Source organism: Vollenhovia emeryi, unplaced genomic scaffold (genome assembly GCF_000949405.1).
Source record: "Vollenhovia emeryi isolate VEMERY1.0 unplaced genomic scaffold, V.emery_V1.0 DF939120.1, whole genome shotgun sequence".
NCBI classification, from domain to species: domain Eukaryota; kingdom Metazoa; phylum Arthropoda; class Insecta; order Hymenoptera; family Formicidae; genus Vollenhovia; species Vollenhovia emeryi.
Genome location: NW_011967246.1, coordinates 4,544,744 through 4,567,248, shown reverse-complemented (window position 1 = coordinate 4,567,248; position 22,505 = coordinate 4,544,744). Strand labels below are relative to the sequence as shown.

The following is a 22,505-nucleotide window of genomic DNA, read 5'->3' as shown; positions in this document are numbered from 1 at the left end:
CGGAAACCGCTGTTTGTGACGCGCCGAGTTTTCTGCATTCTGCTTCACAGATCACAGAGGCGTAATGCCTCCCGTGATACTCGAAAACTCCGGTGTCGTTCACGTCGCCCAGGACGAATCGACGTCGTTAGTCTGCGTGGCGCAGGCCTGCCCTTCGCCCGAATATCGGTAAGTTTTTGCGAAAAACCCTCCAACACTATCCGCGATCTCAAGAGCGAGAACACTGTCCGTTACCGCTTTCGTGTCATAATTCTTCGATTTCTCGTCGTCTTTTAGATATGTACTTTAAAAGACAATTGAAAACATTTTTCGACAAAGAAGGTATCGTTTCTTCTTCTTTTCTTTTCCTACCGCGTATAAGAATAAAAAATCTTTTAATCGAGGGAGATGTCAAGAAGATGTTAAGAGAGATTCTTTATATCGACTTTCCGATAATTCTTTTCCAATCCAGACGCGTCAAACGTACGACAAAAATTAACGTTCTCTCTATTCTCTATATCGGTGATGGTGAAATTAAGATGAACTGAGAGACAGAATAAAAAAAGCCGGAGCCATTATATTGCATTTAGGGTAACTCCGGCATTTATGCCGCGCGGGGATTTGCGCCGCAGAAGTCAGCAAAAATAGAAGAAGTGAAGGTAATTTGCTTACAACCACTTCGTTATGTGCCTTTATGCCATATTAGTATTTTGAGAACGCCGACTATGAATGCAGAGTCAACTTTGGTAGATTTTTTTAATTCAAAATGGCAGATCCGACACAGAGCATTGAAAATGCAAAATTTTTTACCACAGATTAGAAATCACCGATTCAAAAGACCACTTAGGTATAAAATTTTTAAGAAATATTTTTTCAACATTCAAAAGACAGTAGATTAAGTTTGATGCATCGTGTTTCAAAGGGTTACGTAAAAATATGGTATATAAATTGAAATTAATGGCGGCCCGGAAAAACAGCTGGTGCTCGATTCTTGAATTCACTCGAAAGAAAAACGCGTACGAAAATTCTATTCCTACAGATAACTTGCAAGTCGATTGGCTGTTCGCGTGGCTTCCAATCGACTTACAACTTTTTCGTAAGAGCAGAATTTGCGCATTACGTTTATCACGCGAGTGAATTCAAGGATCCACCCCCTGGCCGAATTTGGCCCGCGGGTCGCCAGCCGACCATCACTGCTCTAGATTTGTCGCGTCGCGTGCCCCGGTATGCTCCTATTCGCCCCAACGACTAGTACCGACATTTTATTTATGATCTCAGTGACGACATCGGTCGTTGAGGCGAACAGGAGCATATTGCGACATGCGACGCGAACAACCCTTCTGTGTTGCAAGCAAATCGTAAACCATGCGTACAATCGCTCATTGCGAGCGCAGACGCGTGCGAGATAGTCGCGCGAAGTGATACCCGCGCTCTTGTCCCCGCATATCGACCAGTATTTCTCGTTGAGTCATAGGCGCCTCAGAAAAACATGTCTGCGATATCCATTCACGGTTTCAGCGTAGTACTACGCGCGTAAACGCTCCCGGGAACTCGCGCGTAGGGCTAGGTCAGTTAGGCGCCGCGAACACGTGCCGCACGATCAGCTGATCGTGTCTGTGCACCGTCGGCCGACCAACCGGCGGGCGGCCTCGGTCCCCCCAGTCGCAATTCGAGATCGCGACCCACGACGCGATCGCCAACGTTCCGTTCTCTTGGTTCCGTCACTGCGACACCGCGTGCCCGCGAAACAAAATGCGCCGGATATCCGAAAGCTCTCGCTTTAGAAGCCTCGGGGGTCTATTGTCTATTCCGTAAGATTAAGCTCCGTTTCTTCTTTTCGCTCTTCGCTCCTTCTATCCTGTTCCACAGCTACGTAGTTTGAGATGGATACGGCGTTACAAAGCACATTTCTACAGAATAAGACCCAAAAAGCAATCCTAACCGATCGTCGGGGGATGCTCTTTGTACGCAGTGAAAAATCACTCTGTTTCTCCCTTCATCCCCCTCCCCTCTTTCTTTCTCTAAGGTTTACAGTAAAATTATAGGAAAATAAATTTGGATACTTGTCAGATTGAGATTGCACGCATTCAATACAAATCTAAATTTCGAATTACAATTTTCAATAGTATTGCAAATAAAACTTGTTTTTAATACTTTTAAAGCTATAATTAATACGTGCTCACTGTCACGGCGGTCGCTGGTAATCGGCATTGAGTCTTCCGTTCACGCCTTGTCGATCACTGATGATAGAATGACAGTGAATAAATACGTCGCACATCATATTTTGGTGTAAAGCAATATACATACATTAAGTATATTAAATATTGTAAATATTAGTAAATAAATAATAATAATTCCTTTTATCATGAAATAATTGAATTGGCGTAACTGGAAAATCAGATGAAAATACGATTGGCGGTGAATTTGTTAATGCTGCCTGTTTTGTCATAAAGATTTTACTACTAATGTTAAGATTACATCACTGTAAACAACAATCTTTCAATTAAAATATTTTTCATATAAATATTCTATAGACACGGTTATATTGAATAATATACATACAATTGGGAAATTACGGATTGCGAAAATTATCACTGTCAACGCATCGAAACGGACTGTGTATTTTATCGTCTACCTCGCAAAATATCGCGACCACAACATTCATCAAAATGCCACCATTATAACTTTGCAATCGGACGTGATATCGATTGAATGTAAGACACAGTTAAATCGTGAAATAAATTAAAAATTGATGCGCGCAATTTGCTCACTCTATTTATATGAAACGCTTTTCAGATCAGTTTTCCGAGACACTTGCTTCACCTATATATTATAAATAAAGCTAGTGATCCATTTCCTACAATTTTATATAATTAATAGAATTCACTCCTCCCTCTCGTCTCTCCACTCACTCACTTTCTTTTTCTCTCTCTCTCTGCACAAGAAGAAAAACTTCCAAGAATTCTGGATATATTTAAAAAAGTTATGTTGATTAAATATAAAATACAAACAAAGGGAACTTTAAAATCTTTTCACCTTTGCATAAAAATGAGTAACTTTTATACAGTGGCTTATTATTAAAATTCAAAAATATGCGATTTACAGGAAAAACTATAAGCTATGAGAATAGGAAAGTTTCGAAGACTCACAAAAATTATTAGAGCTCTTTCATATTTTCATTTCTCTTATTTATTTGAAAATTTTGAAAATAATACAAGTCACATAGAATTAGTCGCTTCTATTCCCCTCCAAAATACTTACATTTACTTTTAAAATAAGTATGTAGGGTAAGGCACGACTATTTGAGTCAGTTAAAAAAAATAAATTTCGAGGCATCTGAAAATCTTGCAAGCAATTTTCACATATTTCTTATACATATAGATTTAAAGTATGTGAATTTACTGTCCCAACAAAAAGCTGTTTTAAGATTGACAAATAATCGACAATTACTTGTATTTTCAGCAACAGAACCCTTATAGAAATGTAAGGGAAATAATTACTAAAAAATCACTGTACATCAGTAATTTCTAATAATTTAATTACTGAACTCTAGTAATTGTTCAGTGTTTTGTTCGTTTCATTTTTTTTTTTGTTACATTGCTGTTACATTTTTGTGAGGGATGCTGAATGCTCGATTACAGTTCATTATTCATGTGAATAACCAAAGGAACGCGCTCACCAGCCGTTCGTTGTATCCCAGTCGCCGTTAGATGATCCTCGACGTCGATATATTGGTTCCACGCGCCATCGAAGAACGCCGCCTCCGTCATCCATTCGCTCACTCGCGCGGATCGTGAATCGAGCGGAAAATTATAACTAATTACGATCGCTAATTAGCGCGATAGACCGGATCGTCGGACGCGCTCCGTCGGTCGCACGTTTCCGCGCGCGCCGAATGACTCCCGGAAGGCTAATTACGCAGTCGTCCCGTGCACGCGCGGTGAATCGAGATCGCGCACGACACACTTTCGGCACTCCAATGTCGCGACGCAGCCTACTATTATAATGGCGTTATTCTAATCAAACGCTTCGGAATTTATTAATGAACTATATAGTTCATTATACACCTAGTATGAGCGTTAAGAAAACGGACAGAGTAAGACAGACAGACGGTACCATTTCTGCCTCTTTCTAGCAATTTGATTGGTCAACGCTTTTCTATCTTATTTTATAAGCGGACAGAGTGAGACTTATATAAACTAGAAAATCTCCCATTTGCCTAGACATTCCAGTACAGAGTTTTATTAGGATTCATCAAAGATCAAGATGATTCGAGTGTTCGGGGCGATTATAACCGATTGCACTTTCGGCAAGATAACCTATAACTTATTCGAGTGAATAGATTTTTTTGTTAGGCTTCTAAACTTAATTTTCAATGATACCATGCTGTCCTTTGATTTAGTCCGACTAGTGGAACACTGTCGGTCTGTACACAAAAGCCACATAATTTGTATAATTCACAAATGTTTTCATGAATCGACAGGAGCAAAAGGTGCAAGAAGTGCAGAATCATTCCAGCATCCCCTTAAAATGTATTCTGAAAATCGTGAGACAACATGGCATTTTGCAGACTTTATGAGAGTTTTTTGAAATTTTACCATACATTTTACTATTGTAGTAAAATATATACTGAGTATAATTACTAGTGAAATATGAAGATAAAAAGTTAGTTTTCTCTTAAAGATACGTAAAAAAACGCAGAATTATATAAAATAGCAGTACATTCCTGATTCGACATTTAAAAAATTTTGAAAAATGTCAATGACGTGAAATAATTGTCCTCTTTTTGTAAAATATTATTAGCTCTTGATTCGCAATATTGCAAGCGTTTGTACGCAATAATAAGAAATATTATCCGTACTTTTATAAGAAATATATTAAACAAAAGATAGAAGCAGGAAACGTGTCGTGTATTATACCGCTATAATGCTATACGGAATCACTGTGTCGTTTTAAATAATGTCCACCGTCGTAGAGAGTCTCATATAACCGGCGCGTAGCAGGAGAGAAACGGTACCTCGCGCGTTCTCCCGCAGCTTTTCCCATTACAAAGTAATCTCGCGGAAAAGCGAAGCGAGAGATCGCCCCTCGTTACCCGCGCGCACTGAGAATGGATTTATTCGTTGCCGCTACTATTGCTGCAGAGAGAAAGAAAGGAAAAAGGGCCACTCCGCCGTCCACTTACCGGAGATCGTCTCTCGAACGTCTCGTACCGGGTGACATAAAGACGGAACGCGAGTGCCTTTGTACGCCGAAAATCGACACTCGAGGGACGAGCAAACGTGCGCGAGCCTATCGTTTCAATGACGCGACGCTGCTTTGAGGCATTTTGCATCTTCTTTGTAGACGGGCAGGAAAGGAGGACGGCATACATACGAGGACGTCAATCCTTTCCTTTAATCCACCTTCCTTTTCCTGCGGAACGAATGAGATTCGAGGGGAAAAGGACTGATGATGCTCGGCGAGAAATGGAGGAGGAAAAAGGGCAGAGACGAGCACCAAAGTGCTCGAACGAGATGGGACAGGAGAGGGAGGAGAGGAGAGAGAACGCGATTTTGATCGGGAAAAAGTGGGAGCACTCGATCGTGAAGCCTCGCGAGAGGGTGGCACAATCGGAAGCTCTCCATGTCGCCTCGAGATGAGAGAGAGAGAGAGAGAGAGAGAGAGAGAGAGAGAGAGAGAGAGAGAGAGAGAGAGGGGGGAGAGAGATATATATATATTCTTGTCGGCTCGCGACTCTTGGCGTTTTCCGACCAAGTTTTCCCGCTTTTCCGCTACGACTACAATCGAGCGCCGTACTTTATCTTTTGCCACTTTGCAGAAAGTGCCACGGAGAATTTGACAAACAGTCTTTTATTTGCCTGCGTTTCTAACGCACGCGGCAAATCGCTATATCCGACACGTGATTTCATCGTAACTTTCGGTTCTGAGAGTAGTAAGAATTTGCATAGAGTAAAGAAATAAAAGAAAGCATTCAGTTTTCATTAAGCAAAACGGGCAAAAGTGTCTTTATACAGGGTGCTACGCAATATATTGACCACCGGTCATGGGAAGGTAGAGGGGACTAAGACAAACAGAAAAGTCCTGTACTATTTTGCGCTTGGACGAATAGTTATCGAGATATTGAATTTTAAAAATCACCGTATTAGCCCAACCTACTGGCAAATGTAACATTTTTTTATTACAACCTAGTTTTGGCTTTCCTTCTCATTTTCTGCAATTGGTGGACACGTGCCAAATAATATCTAACGCCAACATGTCTACAAACTACAATAAGTGGCTGATAAATGTCAAAAAAAGTGGACGCTCACGATGGCTCCCATGACGTGTACCGTGACTTCGTCCGCGACGCGTCTGTCCCCTATTAAAGAAACATTCCCTCCTATTTCTCTCAAGGAATAAACGAAGGACGATAAAGAAGTTACATGAGCCACTTTCCCAACGTATTTCGAAATCTTTGAGTCTTATCAGAAGTTTAATAAAAAGAACCCCGTAACTGCGGAGAGAGCCCTTTTCAAGAGAAACGTGGCGGGTTAAAGCAATCTGCATTCCGGATAGTACGAAATGAGAGACACTTTCCTCTCCGTGTTCGCTCTTTTCTTTTCCTCCGAAGCCGCGGAAAGCCCGGCAAAATGCTCGGCGGAATGAAAATTTATTGGCAATATCGCGACATGGCCGGGCCGGGCCGTAGCTCTTCTATGAAAAATACATTCACGTAATACGCTTCGAGTCGTCTACCCCGTCGACGGGCGGTCGATTGTCTCGCGGGACCGAAACGCGTGTATCGCGCGGCGGCGATTCCGCTCGTGAAATACTACCGCGTTATTAAGACCCGCACTCGGGCCCCGCTTCCATCCGCCTCGCTTCGCCCCGCGAGGAATACATTATGCGAATTTATATGCGCGCATATACGAGAGGCGCGCGCCGTAAATTTGTCGCGAGATTTATGCGACGCCGATACATCGCAGCGCTCGATATATCGCGCGAGTAACGGCCGCGCGCGGCCGATCGATTCGAGAGCGCCCGGACAAATCGCACGGATAAGATCTTCCCTCGGAGCTCCGAGGAATTTATTGAATTCCATGGACACGCGCAACTTTTAAGTACTTTTACGACACGCCTTACCGTGCTTTCGAACTCCTCCGTCTTCTAACGACTCGGCGATCCAAGTTCGATCGGCCCGACTTTGCAACTAAATTTTTTATGTGGACATTCAAATCGCACTTTCATTTTACCGTCGAACGTTACTGTCGCATTAAAATTTTAATAAAACATCACAAATAGTTCCTAAGGATATACTCGTGAAGAAAGTATATGTATCTATTTAAATCTGAAACGCCTCGTGTCCAAAGACAAAACTCGCAAATTGAGTTTCTTTGAAAAACATTATCACGTCACTGATCTTCTTTATATTAATTTTTATTGTTACTTTTCTCACCTCGAGTGTTAGTTTATATTATACAAATAGTTAATATGTCAGGCACACATTTCTCTGTAATTTAAAATATTTAGAAACATTGCAACTTTTCAAATTTTTCAAAACTCTACTTTCGGTCAGTGAAAACCTAACTTATGGACCTTTCGTGCCCGCTACCGATTTCAGTCGCTCCGCATATAAACGAAACCTGATTGATACCAACAAGCTTCTGGCTTTGAAGTATCCCTATCACTAATTTTTATTCACAGAAAATCGCCTACAAACTTGTGCGGGTTTTTTGAGAAATCTTTAGTAATTGAAATCGCTAAGGCACCAAAGGCCCACGAGTTCGTTTTGAGGGTTAAATCTCTAAAACTGAATTAAACGGAATTCTTTGATGGATTATATGAATGTGGAAGACGGGAGGAAGCTCCTTATGTTCCCGAACGAGTCAAAGTCCGAACGTGCGGTCCGATCGGGAACTGTCAGGGACTCCATAGAGAGAGGATCCTGGGGATAAACGCTGCTGGATGTCGTTTCTAGGTCGACGTATCCGAAAAGCCAACGAAATTGAACCACTCTCCCCCTTCGTGCCCCTCTTACCGCCTCTTTGTCGCGCCAACTGCTTTGCTTTTCGATGAAAAATTATTCGTCAACGAGGTAGAGTGCGAGAGACAGAAGAGGGGCACTGGCAAAGTGACAGAGAACGAGAGAGGGAGAGCAAGGCAGACTATTTGGAGATTGTGTCAGTCTATCGACGCTGTCATCGAACACTTGAACCCATCGCGTTGCAACGACTCCGCTGGAAATCGATTATGCGACGAACTTGGCGGACGTTACAAGCGAACGCGATAGAATATTATATGCGCGATCGATGAATACGACAATAGAAATCGTGTTGTAATATAAGCGGCATCTGAGGCATCAGTCTTTCGTATCTGTCTCCATTTCGTACATTTGCCTTACGATCCCTGCAAACGCTAATTCATAATTTTTATTTAACAAAATGAGAAAATTTTTTCTTCGACTATTTCCTTTTATTTTAAATTTAGTGTCTATATATTTCTCATTTTATTCATAATTATCCACGTATAATGTAGGTGCCTTTTGAAAATTATTATCCCATACAAGCAAAACTCGTGAATTCTTAAAAAAAACGTAGTAAAAATGTGTATTAAGGGAATCCTAAAGCTGCCTGTTTTATCGACATTCTTCGTTAGAAGTAATCTAATCAGAGCTGCGTTACTTGCGTAATGTGTACAGCAATGGACAGAATAGTTGCGACACTTTTTTTAAAGAGTTTAAGAACGCGCATTTAGATTCAGGTTTACGTACCGAAACATTTTCTCCGAGGAAAATTTTACTCGAGAAATAGGTTGGACACGCTCAAAATGGTCTCGAAATGGACATCGAGTGAAATGTTTCTCGGGGAAGAGGATTTTGAAACGTAACCCTGAATCTAAATGCACGTTTCTGAATTTATTTTTTAAAAAGTGTCGCACCCATTTTGTCCACCACCACTGTACCGTCTACGCTAAAAGTACGCGGAGCAAAAACAGGGTCGCACTGTACAGAAAGAAAGTCAAACGTGCGCGAAAACTTTTGACTACGATTACAGCCTAGGACCGTCCTATTTTCGATGCTCTCGCTTACAGGTGGTACGCGCAAACAGGAGCAGAGCCAATGTTGGTACTCTCCGGGCCCAGAACCAGACTTCTTGGTTCTGTGCTGGCCATCGAGGCGGTAACGTTAGAGGACAGCGGTGTGTATCGCTGCTCCGCTTCCAATCCTGGTGGCGAAGCGAGCGCTGAGATCAGGTAATAGAGACTTAAATTCGTCAAATAAATTATCCACTTTTTCATCTAAAGTCAATTTATTATTCCTACGTACGCGTATTTCAATTACGTCATCTTACTTTGATCGCTAAGCCATCACGCGTCATTCTATGATGCTACCGTGAATTAAAATTTTAATAATAATCGGTACTTTTGTTACGATCCCAGATTAATCGTGACGGCGCCTCTTCACGTGGAAGTGACGCCTCCATTACTCAGCGTTCATCTTGGAGGCAATGCCGAGTTCAGGTGCGAGGTTGGCACGCATCCGCAGGCTGGACCACACTTTATCACATGGTACAAGGATGGCCGGCAACTTCCAGGGACAGGAAGGCAATCGGAATTACTGAAGCTCAACGGAATCGGAAGGGAGGACCGCGGGATGTATCAATGTATTGTGAGAAGGTCGGAAGGCGATACGGCTCAGGCATCGGCGGAACTTCAACTGGGCGGTATGTAAATACTTTCCTCGGCACCTGTCTTCCTGTTACGGATCACATCAGGAATATCATGGGAAATTCACGCGAGCGTGAATATCGAAAGGCACGGCCGTGTTGATGGGGAAAGAGCTCGAAAATAATGAAACACGAAGTGACTGGAGAATTTTTGTAGAATGCCCGAGCGAATCTCCGAGCTCCGTTGAAATATTAAGCGCTTTAACTAATGTGGAGGAGCGTCGTGCTCGTCTCGGCGAGAAATAACGTTACGCGGATAAGGACACTTTAACTTTAGACAGGAGAGGACGTGAGAGAGCGACGTTCCACTCGAGCACGAGGGAGAGACATTTCGTCAATTAAATACGTTAACTATTAAAGGTTCAGCGCAACGATCGCCCGTGCTTCGCGGTTTCACGCGGAAAGTACTAATAACAGCGTTCCGATCGCGAGTGCAGCAGCATCATCCCCAGAGGTCCCACATAATAACGGAGACATCTAGTACGGTGGCACGATCTCCTTGCGCCAGGATATTGACCCGTGCGATCTCACCCTCTCACTCCATTTCTGCCTCTCTCTTTCGCTCCCGTGTCATCCTCGAAAGGTGCTGTCAAAGGTGTCCCAGTGAGGGAGAAGACACTGCGCACCGATCGACAGCCCGCGTTATACTACCTATCAAATTACACAGAACTCGATTACTCGGCAAAGAGGCGGCCGCTGCCGCGTGCCGAGCTGCTGGCCGTAGGGTAAGGCACCACTTTGAAGCGGAGAGGGATCTTCTTTTACAGCGCTTTTACCTCGTTTTGCAGCTGTGCGCTCCCACCCTCTCGGGCCGTTCTTGTAGCGCCTCGATGCGTTCTGCGCGTGGAGCGTCTATCTCTCGGCGCGATATCGACCTTAATAATAGATTCCTCGATGAATTAAAAGTCGCCTTTTGTTCAGTAAAAATTGTGCAGCTCTAATTACGGTAATATTTAACGCGGGGTATCGAGGAGTCTCCTTTTTTTCACGAATTAAACTCCATCGGCGGAACTTAATTAGCCCCAAGTGGATTGCGCCTAGGCGGGGATTTAATTCGGAGTTTTGCGCCTGGAATATTCAACGGTGAAAATTTCAAAAAGCGCCGGCGACGAAAGAGCGAATGGTATTTGCGAAATATTCGCAGACCATTAAAAATTCGTTCAAGAACTTGCCGTTAATACATAGTTAACGCGCCGCACCGTGACCGGACACACCCTGTATATCTAGACCAGTTGTTCGGGGAGCGTTGGCGGCGGGGCAGGGCGGGCCGGCAGGGAGGAAAGGCCTTTGAAACAACAATGAAGTTAGTGTCTCTCGCTCGTCAGCGTCAGTAATGCACGGAATTTACGTCAAAGAGAATTCGAGCGGGCGAACGCCGACGGCAAGGACGCGTCGCCCTGGCTTGCGCGAGCGAGCAGGACGAGGCTATCGCCCGATGCAATTTCGCCGCACGTGAGGACGACGAGGACGAGAAAAACTGGCCCGGCGCGCTACGGCTCGGTCGGAACCAGAGCGGCTGTAAAAAAAAAATGGGGGGGAAAAAAGGGTCATTTCCGCGGCCGAAGAGAGCGCCCGGCAAATTGTGCAAGGTGCATTTCGCGAAATCCAAGCGCCTCTCACTCGTGAAATCCACTCGGCACAGTAGCCGCGTGTACGATTGGCCGGCCGGTTACCGATGTTCTCGCGATCAGCTTAATCGACTCAATCGCCCTGCCATTGATGGACGGGGAAGAGAGTGATTTGCGTAAAACATCGTTGCTGTTCTAAAAGCGATGTCGACGATTATTAATGATTTAACACCCGGAAATGAGAGTCAAAATTAATTTTTACCAAGCCCCTCTCTTTCTCTCTCTCTCTCTCTCCTCTCGTGCTAATAATACATGTGAAACGAATATCGTGTATCGCCGCTATACGTAAAATGTTCCGCCCGGTGCAATTTCAAGCGTCGGGGCAAATGCGCGTATTCTATGGTACGCAGCAGAATAGAAGCGGCGGCAGAAAAGTCATTTCCTCGAGCGAGCAGAACTGCCAAATTACTCAAAATGAATTCCTCGTGTTTCAAGCGGAACCGTCTGCGCGCGCGTTTTTACCGATTCGACTGACGTCCGGGCGCTTTAATTTGCCGTTTTTATATTGTTCCATCGGAAATGGTCGCGGCAGCGTCGAACGCCAGAAAATGATAAGGATATAAATTCAGTTACTTCACCGCGATAGAATCCTGGTCGCATTCCAATAAAAGAATCCAGAATTTTATACCGAACGCGAGTACATCGCGCATCGATACTTTTACTGACTTTCATCATTATTTCACACGCTTGGACAGACGTTGGAATGATGATGGATATCAATTACTCGCGGGACATACAATCACCGTGAAAGCGGTAAAACGAGCGGCGAACGTCTTGCTCCAAGATATTGTAATGCCAACGTCGATCGCCATCACCGTCGCTTAAAATTCCATCTCATCGACCGGAAGTGAAAGAGCCGCGGCGCGGCGACGCGACTACGATGGGCGCGCTGATGATCCACCGAGAGGAATTGAGGGATTCATCAATTTGCACATGGATTCGCGAGCGCGAGAAGCACCGGGAATCCGGCATTCATTTCAACGACGAAACTATCTCCGTCCCGCGTTCCCAAAGAGCGCGACAACGAGACTTTTTTTAATGACGACGGAATCGACGCTTTTAATTACGGGCGCGAGCGGAAAAATCGACACGGCCGATTCCGGGCTCGTATTCTCTCGCGAAAATCCACAAGGGATCTCCTTCTCTCCCACTCTCCCGCGAACTTCGTATAATAATAAATAGGGGTGTATCTTTAGGAAGGCGGGCGCCAAGACGCGCCGCACACTAACTTTTGGGGGAAAAAATTAACGGGCGAGGACTGGACTATGAATTCGAACCTGGGACCTTTCGCTTACCAAGCGACAACTCTTCCCACTGGACTGTCCAGGCCCACCCTCGATATACTCCTCTCACTTGCTTCATTTATTTTACCAAATAAAACAGGAATAATGTGCTAGCAACACGACCCCAGAGCGATACTCGGTATCGGTCCTGTACTCTTTATGTTGATCCGGAATAACATTCGACGAAGAAAAGAGAGATATCCGCTCTTCCACGACGGCAAGTCCATTGTCCCTCGCATCCCATCGCGAATGTGCGTTGGGCGTAGCGCGTAGCGGCTTTCAGGATCAGGATATCGCGCACTTTCTTCTTTCGACGGCTCATTCGTAACCCTTCGTTTAACTCCCGCTGCACTCGCGTTTTATTGCCGGGTCGCGGTACTCGCGTGGGATTATATCAGTAATCCACATTTTCATAGAGCGGAAATACGAAGAGATATACGAGGATAAAATTTTCCAGCTTGGATTTTTAGGTACCGAGCTCGAGCTGCAGGATATAAATACGGATATAAATACCTTTGTAACAAAAGCGAGGAATTGGTTTATCCACGATATTGAATTTGCATTAATTCCGCATCGCGGAAACATGGTTCCCCCCCCCCCTTTTCTTCTTTTACTCTAAACGATCGCTCCCAGGTATTTTCGTGTTCTAGCAACTTTGATTAACGGTAACGGTTAGCGGCATAAATTTATTCCCCTTCGCGTAATTAAGCTCGCCTTACACGTTAACGTTTCAGACGCGCCGCCCGTGCTCCTGTACTCGTTCATCGAGCAAACTCTCCAGCCAGGACCCGCCGTGTCCTTAAAATGTTCTGCCGCAGGAAATCCTACACCTCAGGTATCATGGGCGTTGGACGGTTTTCCCTTACCGACTAATGGAAGGTAAGCTCGTCCCAATTCACTGAAATAGCCTACTTTTTACTGTTATTCCGCGTGCTCGCCAATTGGAAGTTGATATCTCGTAATTCACCGGCGTAACTAATGATCCCGCATAAAGAGCAAGGGATGTGAAAGAGAGGAAGGAAAAATATTTACGTCAATTGTATGTAATTTTGGCATTGAGTTACATATTTCTCGTCTATGATATCAAATTCATTATGTTTTCCGTTTTTTTTTTTAGTTATATGTGACGCGTTACTACCCAAATAGCAATGCATGTCTAAAAGACATCATAAAAATATCGAGACAACTTTCAGACACATGTACAGTAATGAACAAAATGGTTGCAACACTTTTTGTTTTTAATGAGTTTAGGAACGTGCGTTTTGATTCAGGATTAATTTTCAAAATCTTCTCCGAGGAGCATTTTACCCGCTGGCCATTCTGAAACCTTTTCGAGTGGATCTAGTAAGTTCTGATCTATAGTATTTCTAGATCGGAACTAATAGATAGTAAAATTTTCCAAAGAGAAAATGTTTTGGAACGTAACCCTGAATCTAAATGCACGTTTTAAACTTATAAAAAAAAGTGTTGCAAGCATTCTGTCCATCACTGTACAGTCATGGACAGAAGGGATTTTTAATAAATAAGTTTAGAAACGTGCATATAAATTCTAAATGCGCATTCTTAACCGCATTTTTTAAATGTTGCAACCGTTCTGTCCATCACTGTACAGTCATGGACAGAATGAATTTTTAATAAATGAGTTTAAAAACGTGCATTTAAATTATAAATGTGCATTTCTAAACTCTTTTTTTTTATTGTTGCAAGCATTCTGTCCATTGCTGTACAGTCACGCACGTAAGGGATTTTTAAATAAATAAGTTTAGAAACGTACATATAAATTCTAAATGCGCATTCCTAACCGCATTTTTCAAATGTTGCAACCGTTCTGTCCATCACTGTACAGTCACGGACAGAAGGGTTTTTTAATAAATAAGTTTAGAAACGTGCATTTAAATTCTAAATGCGCGTTCTTAAACTCATTTTTTTAAAGTGTTGCAACCATTCTGTCCATCACTGTACATGTCTAAAAGACAGCTTAATGCCGTCTCAAAGATATCTTTCAGACATGCACGCTATCTGGGTATTAATGTTGTTAGCAGAACTCGGAGGGGCAAGGAATCGACGTCCCTAAAATAAAAAAGCAAACGGATCGTAAATCGCACGAGGCATCTTAAACGTCATTTGTATCACTATCGTAATTGAACTATAATTTCTGGCGGTGTCGTTCGCGGTCGCATATATATGTATACATATATACACGCGTGCAGGCAATTCCGCGTGTAATATCCAGGATGGAAACGAGAATATTTATCGCGCGGATGGCATATACCTCCTCGGAAAGAGTGACATGCGCAAGCTCCACCACATATAGGATAACGACTGATAGGCGTAAAAGATCCACCATCTCGCGGACCTCGCCGTATCCCCGTTTTATCGCCGGCTTTCTCTACCCCTTATCACTCGCGTCCCCCTTCGCTCGCAACCGGACGCACTTTCCGCCGGCCGTAGTTTCGTTCTCGTTCGACCGAGATGGAACGTGACAAATTCTAAACGATAACGCGCAACGATAACGCCGGGGATTCGCGCGCACTCACCGAGATTCACGAGATTGCACCGATTTGAGAGCTGTCTAGCCCGCGTCAGACCCGATAACAGATAGAAATGCGAAACGCTTCTCGTGAAAGGTCCAGGTATCATTTTGCCATCTTCAGTTTTATCGCGCTTTTATTACATAGCATTGCAATGCTATTGCCTGCGGTGCTATTGCGACAGCGAAACATGATTATACCGTAACTGCTATTACGCGTTAAAAAAATTCTTTTTTTTTAACGTGCCAATATCACGCGAAATATTTAGTTATCCTTCGCAAATTCGCCGAACATGGCGAATTACTCCGTAAATTGCCTTTCAAATCAAAAGCTCGTCGATTGTTGCGCAAGGTTCGTCATCGGCCAATACGTGACGGTGCACGGCGACGTTATATCCCACGTCAATATAAGCCACGTTATGGTGGAGGATGGCGGTGAATATTCCTGCACTGCCGAAAATCGCGCGGGAAAGGTGACACATGCTGCGCGACTGAATGTTTACGGTACGTACCTTCCGCTAATTATCATCGTGTATAATGTGAGACAAATTATAATTAATTTCACGCGGTGCACCCGCTCCAAAACTGACCACAGAGGTACAGCTCGCCTCTCGCTTTTTGATATCGAGTAGTCGCATCAATGATTAATGACTTATCACTAATTTATGACCATAAATCATCATTACGTATAAAGTGTGATATGATCGTACTTTTCCTGAAATTAGGACCCGGTACTATCAGCTTTTAATTATTACGCGACATTAATTAAAGAGGGAGTGCAGCAAATTTAAATTTTAGTATCTAGAAAAGTACATTATATGAAAATATATCTCGAAAATTGTGTTAAATCGCGATGTTTTCGCGAAAACGACGTTTTCCAGCCAGTTATTAGATTACCGATCCTACCGTGGTTTCCCGTCAGCTCGAAATTCATCAAATTGACGGGAGAAATGAGAGAAAATACGCGAAATTTCCCATCTAGGACTTCCCTACATACGCCTGATCCCGAAAGTGACCGCCGTCGCCGGCGAGACTCTCCGCTTGAAGTGCCCGGTGGCCGGGTATCCGATCGAGGAGATCAAGTGGGAGAGAGCGAATCGCGAATTACCAGACGATTTACGTCAGAAGGTGCTCGCGGACGGCACCCTGATGATCAGCAGCGTGCAGAAGAAGGGTGACGCCGGGGTGTACACCTGCTGGGCAAGGAACAAGCAAGGCCACAGCGCCAGGAGATCCGGAGACGTCGCGGTGATCGGTAAGGTCTCATTTTTGGTTTCCTATGACAACGAATTGTCGCAGGTGGACGATTCCGACCGAAGACGACGATCTGGCAATGAGACCGCCGCGACAAAGCGAAAGAGTAATTCCACGATGCCGGGCAGACGGTCGGAAAGACTGTCGTCGTGTAATCAATCGAAAAACGAAGAGCAAATACGAGGTCATGCGAGGCTAGGGGATGGTAGATAAGTTTTATAGGATTGCGTGGAAGGAGGCCCGAGACACGTGCCATGTTACCGATTGCCGTCTATGTACCATTAACGTGCGCTCACGAGCTGTCTCGTTGTTATTATTCCAGTTCCCCCCAAAATTAGCCCGTTCACGGCAGATCGCGACCTGCATCTCGGCGAACGCACCACCCTGACGTGCTCGGTGACTAGAGGCGATCTGCCGCTGTCCATCACGTGGCTTAAGGATGGACGCTCGATGGGGCCGTCGGAACGCGTCACTGTCACCAATATGGACCAGTACAATAGCATACTGATGATTGAAAGTTTATCTCCAGATCACAACGGCAACTACTCGTGCGTGGCCCGTAACGTGGCCGCAGAGGTATCGCACACGCAGCGGCTTGTGGTTCATGGTAATCCTCCTCTAGGCCCCCTACAATTTGCCCGACGACCGCCTGACCGCCCGAGTTTTGCGTGTGCGTGTGTGTGCCCGTTGCGTGCGTGCGAACTATGTCGGCCAGGCTCGAAAATGGAGGCTGCACATGGAAATTGCGCTGGTCGTTATCGTCAACGGCTATTGTTGCGTGCTAGTTCGCGTGGACGCGGGTTCGAGCCCGCGAAGTCCGTCGGGTATAATCAGCCCAAAGATCCAAGTTCGAGGCTAACACGTTGGCGATGCGCTTCCAAGCAATCCACGACGGGACCTTGCCGACTTCTCGTCACCAAGGAACGTAGAGACTTGGTGACTTGTAATTAAAGATTGCTCACGCTTAGCGTGACTCTTCCTTATGCACGATACCCGCCTCTACCTCTCCCACACGTCCTCAGAAGGAAGTTGCGCTTTAACTTTTCGAGAGCGACGCCGCGCGTTTACTCTTTCCCATTTCAACGTTTTCAATTGTCTCCGTTTCACTGTTCTTTTTTTTCCTTTAATTTGAGCAGTGCTTCGCAGCGCTCGAGATTTCTAGACACGAAGAATTTTACGAAAAAGCCACTTTATCCTGTCAAAAGTATAAAATCACGAAGTGAGTATCGCGAAGGGAGCGATGCGGATAGCTTCGAAAAGATGAAGCCTCGCTCTTACGTTGAAAGGGATCGGATGCTGCGCGCAAGTGTGCGATGCCAATTTAAGTGTATAAGGTGTGAGGGCGTCAGGGGCAGGTCCGCGGCGGGGCCACCCTCTCTCTCCTCTACATTGCTACGTTACTATACTGCCTCTATTGTACATATATTTTACATATATATACATATTATATTCTATATATATATATATCTACATATACATGGACGTACCACTGTTAATATGAAGCGGAAGGAACGGAAGCAAAAAGAACTGAAAAAAAGAGAAATATATATATATATACACATACAGTCTCACAGTATAAATCTATATATATATATTTATGCATATATATATGAAAAGAACACGTATACCTGGTATTACAAGGTTCTTGCGTTTTTTGGTGCCATCTTTTTCTTGCTCTCACGTATGGTTCTCTCTTCTCTCTTGACCTTTTCCAGTACCCCCTATTATTGAGCCATTTACGTTCCAAGAGGGACTATCCGAGGGGATGCGGACGCGGACGGTGTGCGGGGTCGCGGCGGGAGATCCACCCCTAACTATATCCTGGCTGAAAGACGGCCAAAGTCCCTTTCCCTTGCCGCCGAATCTGGCATCCGTCGCAAACGTCTCCCAACTGGATCCTTACTCGAGCCTCCTCAGTATTACGAATCTCGCGGCCGAGCACTCCGGCGACTATACCTGCGTCGCCGCGAACCCCGCCGCCGAGGTCAGGTACACGGCCAAGCTACAGGTAAAAGGTAACTAGATGATCGCCAACCCTTGTCCTAGAGCTCCTAAATGCCTCGCCTTCCCTCGATCGTTTTACCCCGATTTAAATTAAATTCAGACGTACACGACATCTCGATAATCCAATAATCTCCGATCTCCACCTTTTTCTTTTCCAAATTTACAAGAATTTCGATCGTTGTAAACTCGTTCACTAAGCCCTTTACAAACATTAGCTACTTACGAGCATTCATTTTAATGTCGTGACCTCAAGATACGTGTATACGCAATGCGTATAAAATAATTAAATAACTTTTCGTACGTTCGAACAGTTGACCTCAGGTATGTCGAGGAATCAAAAGTCAAATGAATTTTCAACGACCTGCCAGCTTGTAATGAAATTTCGAGATTTGTCGGGGTCGAACGTCGGTCCTCGGAATATGCATTTCATCACTCCCTCGGCCCGTTCTCCAGTCTCAGCCGCCATTTCATCATCCACCGCCATCGACATATCACCGCGCTTATTGACTCGGTTCCCGCTTCACCATAGTTCGTCATAGCTGTGTTCTCGCCAGGATGTGACATTTAGAGTGACTGTACTCCACACTGGCTCCACGGCTTAAAGACGATACCCATCGAGATTTCGAGTGACAGCACGTTCACCCCTGGGCGAGATCACGATCATTACGCTCCCAGCCTCCTGTCCCCGTGTCTTCCACCTCGTCCCCGACCTATCAGGTCCCTCCCGGAAATCCACCCGAGACTCCTTCTTACCCCAGACACAGTGTGTATTACATTTGCGTTGCTTTGGCTCTCTGGGAATGCGTCGGTATCTCGTGGACCCCCGAGGTTTGCTTGACTTGACCGAATAATAAAGGTAACAGTTTGCACCTTTCCTTATTTTTTACTCGTTTTAACTACAACTACAACAACAACAGCAACAACTGCAGCTACCAAATAAATGAAAATGAAAACAAAAAAAAGATTTTTTCTGGCCTGCGTGCGTGCGTGTATGTGAGCATCAACACTTCATTCGGCATGATCTCTTTATGTAGTCGTAGATCACTATTGCCTGCACATTTTACGTGTAAATATATACATATATAAATATCTCTCTCTCTCTCTCTTTGTGTGTCTGTGTATTTATCGAATTATACTTAAATAATATATATCGAAGTATCTTGATCACCCAAGTGCGAGCACGTGCCACTACGCTCACGACCAATCTTCACCGACCTTTGCGCTGGCTCTCCTTTGGGCTCGTTGGAAGGCAACCTTTATTCACTTCTGCATGCTTTCTCACCAAACTTTCTCTCTCTCTCTTTCTCTCTCTGCCTCTCTCTTTCTTTCTCTCTCACTCTCTCTCTCTCTCTTTCTCTCTCTCTCTCTCTCTATCTTTCTCTCTGTCCGTCCGTATCTCTTTCTCTTTTTCCATTTCTTTCGTCGCAACGGGACGAGGATGTCGAACGCACGCGTATCACGCCCGCAAGCTCTTTTGCCTATGAAAGTAAAGGAAAGTAAAGTGATCCTGCAAACACAGCAAAGAGATAAGCTTGCCGGCGGCCGACAGAATCTGAAATTTGCAAACGCGTTACTGGACGCGGGTGCGCTTGAAACTCGTAAAAATATCCCGCATCCTCCGCCTAGCCAGGCGACTAGTACAAAGTGTAGGCTAGTAGTACGTATATCATTAATTAAATTCGTACCTTATTGAACTAGTCGTTAGACGCGGGTACTTATATATACATATATATTGTTATTATTGGTATCGTTATTATTATTATTATTATTATTATTATTATTCGCCACCCTCACGAGGTCCGCACCCAAACACTTCCCGCCCTTTGCGTACCTCTCTCCGAGAGTTCTACTTGTTTCACACGCCACCGTTTGGGCTCGAGTATATATATTCGTATACTCGCATATGTTACATACATATATATATCTATATATCTATCTATCTATCTATATATATTATATATTGTCGCATCGATCGATGCGTGGCCGATACTTTGCCGTCTTGTAAAACGTTGGAAACTCCCACTCACAGTATCTCGCTTGTGCAGCGTTTTTATCACCACAGTAAGAAGTAGAACCTTGCCAAACAATACACCTGATCGTACAAGAAACCACCCCCACTTTGATGACTTTGCCGACAAATCGATGCGCGACGCAAAAATCCTCGCGCCGGAATCGCGGGACTTCGGCCGACCAAAGCATCCGTCTGTTCCTGCAGATTTTTTTTCTCTTTTTTTTCTCTCTCTCTCTCTCTCTCTCTCCTTCTTACGAGCTGAGAGGCTGTTACACGTACCATTGTCGCGCGCTATCATAGAGACGCCTTCGTTTCGTTGTCCTTGTTGGTAGCTCCTAGGTGAGTTAACGTTGCAGATAATAGATGATCGATTGCCTCCGCCCTTGTCATTTTCCTTGTTACCCTATTGCGGTGTTGAACATAGAGGTGAATTGTCTGCTGCTGCCTGGCGTGCGAATGACACGAGACTTTATTGTATATCAATTGACACCCGCGAAATACGCCTCGCATCGATTCATGACCCCTGACTCTCCACAAGTTCTACCCCCATCCGCATACTCTTTACCTTCATTCTCACTCTGTCTTCTCTCAGTATCTTTATCAGTTTCTCCGTGAACATCCGCGAAACAACAGCGCGCCGCGCTCCCGGCATGGAGATTTCGGGAATGCGAAAAATCGCGCGAGAGTAAAGAGCGCGCATTCCAGGGGGAGAAGATCAAACGAGAGGCGTAGTTTCACGTGTACGAGGCGATCCCTCGGCACATCTCTTTCCCTATCGCGCCGTCTTTTATCGGTTCGTTTGAGATTCGATCTCTTTGACGTGCAGAATCGCGTGTTGCGCGTCGAAGCGACACGCGCCTCACGTAACTCTCGTTCGCGTCGCGCTTTTTTACGACTTTCTCTCTATCTCTTTCTCCCTGTCTCTTTCTCTCTGTCATAAAAAAACGTACCTGTCTCTAAATCGCTAACGACCAGTAAAAGCAAGACGTAATAAGTTGAATTAAGCTGGGCATACACGTGACTGATCTGTGTAAAGCGGCTGTCTCTGACGTTACAGTGCCGCCCAGATGGATCGTCGAGCCGAGCGACGTGAGCGTCGAGAGAAATCGCCATGTCGCGCTGCACTGCCAGGCGCAGGGCGTCCCGACGCCGACGATCGTGTGGAAGAAGGCCACCGGTGAGACAATTTCGCAAGTAAAGCGACTTTGGTGCACAATTGTCTCTCGCGCGACGTTTATCTAGTAAAGTAGATAAACTTTATTTCGCGCCACTTCTTTTTTTTCACTTCATACTGCTCGCGAAAATCACTTCCTTCTCCGAGAGAGTTAGGAGAGCGCGATAGGACGTCGATAATAATAAAAGGTGGGGAGTGTATCTTCGGGGAGGTAGACATAAACGTAAGACGCGCTGCATAATAATATTTGGATGAGAAAAATAACGAGCCAGTAATAAAGAGGGGTATATCTTCGGGGAGGTGGACTCTAAAGCGGCCTTTTCATTGACGCTACGATTTAGCGTCAAATATAGTCACGTGACTAAATTTACCGCTCGCCTAGGGAAGGAGAAGTAGCTGCAAAATATGAGCGTCGTGAAACCACCGCTGGCTGCGTTCAAAAACACCACCCGAGCACTCCAGAGTATCATTTTATCCTTGTTTAATATACGGTGAGCAACAAGGATAGAATAATACTGGGGTACTCGGGTGGTGTTTCTGAACGCAGCCTTTGTCACACCATGGCACACTGAAAAAGTTGAGACGGTCTCAACTTTTTCCCCCCACTACGTCGAGAAGTCACTCGACCTCATTTGACGCTGGTTTCTAGCGTCAATGAAATTGCACCTTAAGACGCGCGACTTATTAATTTTTCGGCGGGAAAAATAATGAGCCAGGGGATGCGTTCACTTTCTGTCGGGCCTTTAATCTCTTCCCGATCACGGTGGTATCCCGCCATGTCTTCGGTCCAAATCAAGGAGCGTATGTGTGTGCAGTCATCAAGCTACACTCGGTGAACTCTATACATACTGGAATGAGTGATCTATAGTTCTGGCTGTTGCCGAGAGAGAGGTGCGTTGGGTGAATCCTTGTCTCCTTCTAGTACTACCTGATTG

The 22,505-nt window shown here is 44.8% G+C and overlaps 1 protein-coding gene across 1 annotated transcript in view; it reads left to right on the top strand.

Annotated features, from left to right (window-relative positions):
• The window catches only part of LOC105570722 (Down syndrome cell adhesion molecule-like protein Dscam2), a 144,744-nt gene that overhangs the window by 110,008 nt on the left and 12,231 nt on the right, over positions 1-22,505 (top strand). Inside the window, exons 6-13 of the mRNA XM_012028159.1 lie at positions 51-168; positions 9,052-9,213; positions 9,400-9,683; positions 13,332-13,476; positions 15,480-15,631; positions 16,110-16,382; positions 18,097-18,396; positions 21,454-21,573. Of these exons, the coding sequence (XP_011883549.1) occupies positions 51-168; positions 9,052-9,213; positions 9,400-9,683; positions 13,332-13,476; positions 15,480-15,631; positions 16,110-16,382; positions 18,097-18,396; positions 21,454-21,573 (1,554 nt within the window). The remainder of the gene's footprint in view (positions 1-50; positions 169-9,051; positions 9,214-9,399; positions 9,684-13,331; positions 13,477-15,479; positions 15,632-16,109; positions 16,383-18,096; positions 18,397-21,453; positions 21,574-22,505) is intronic.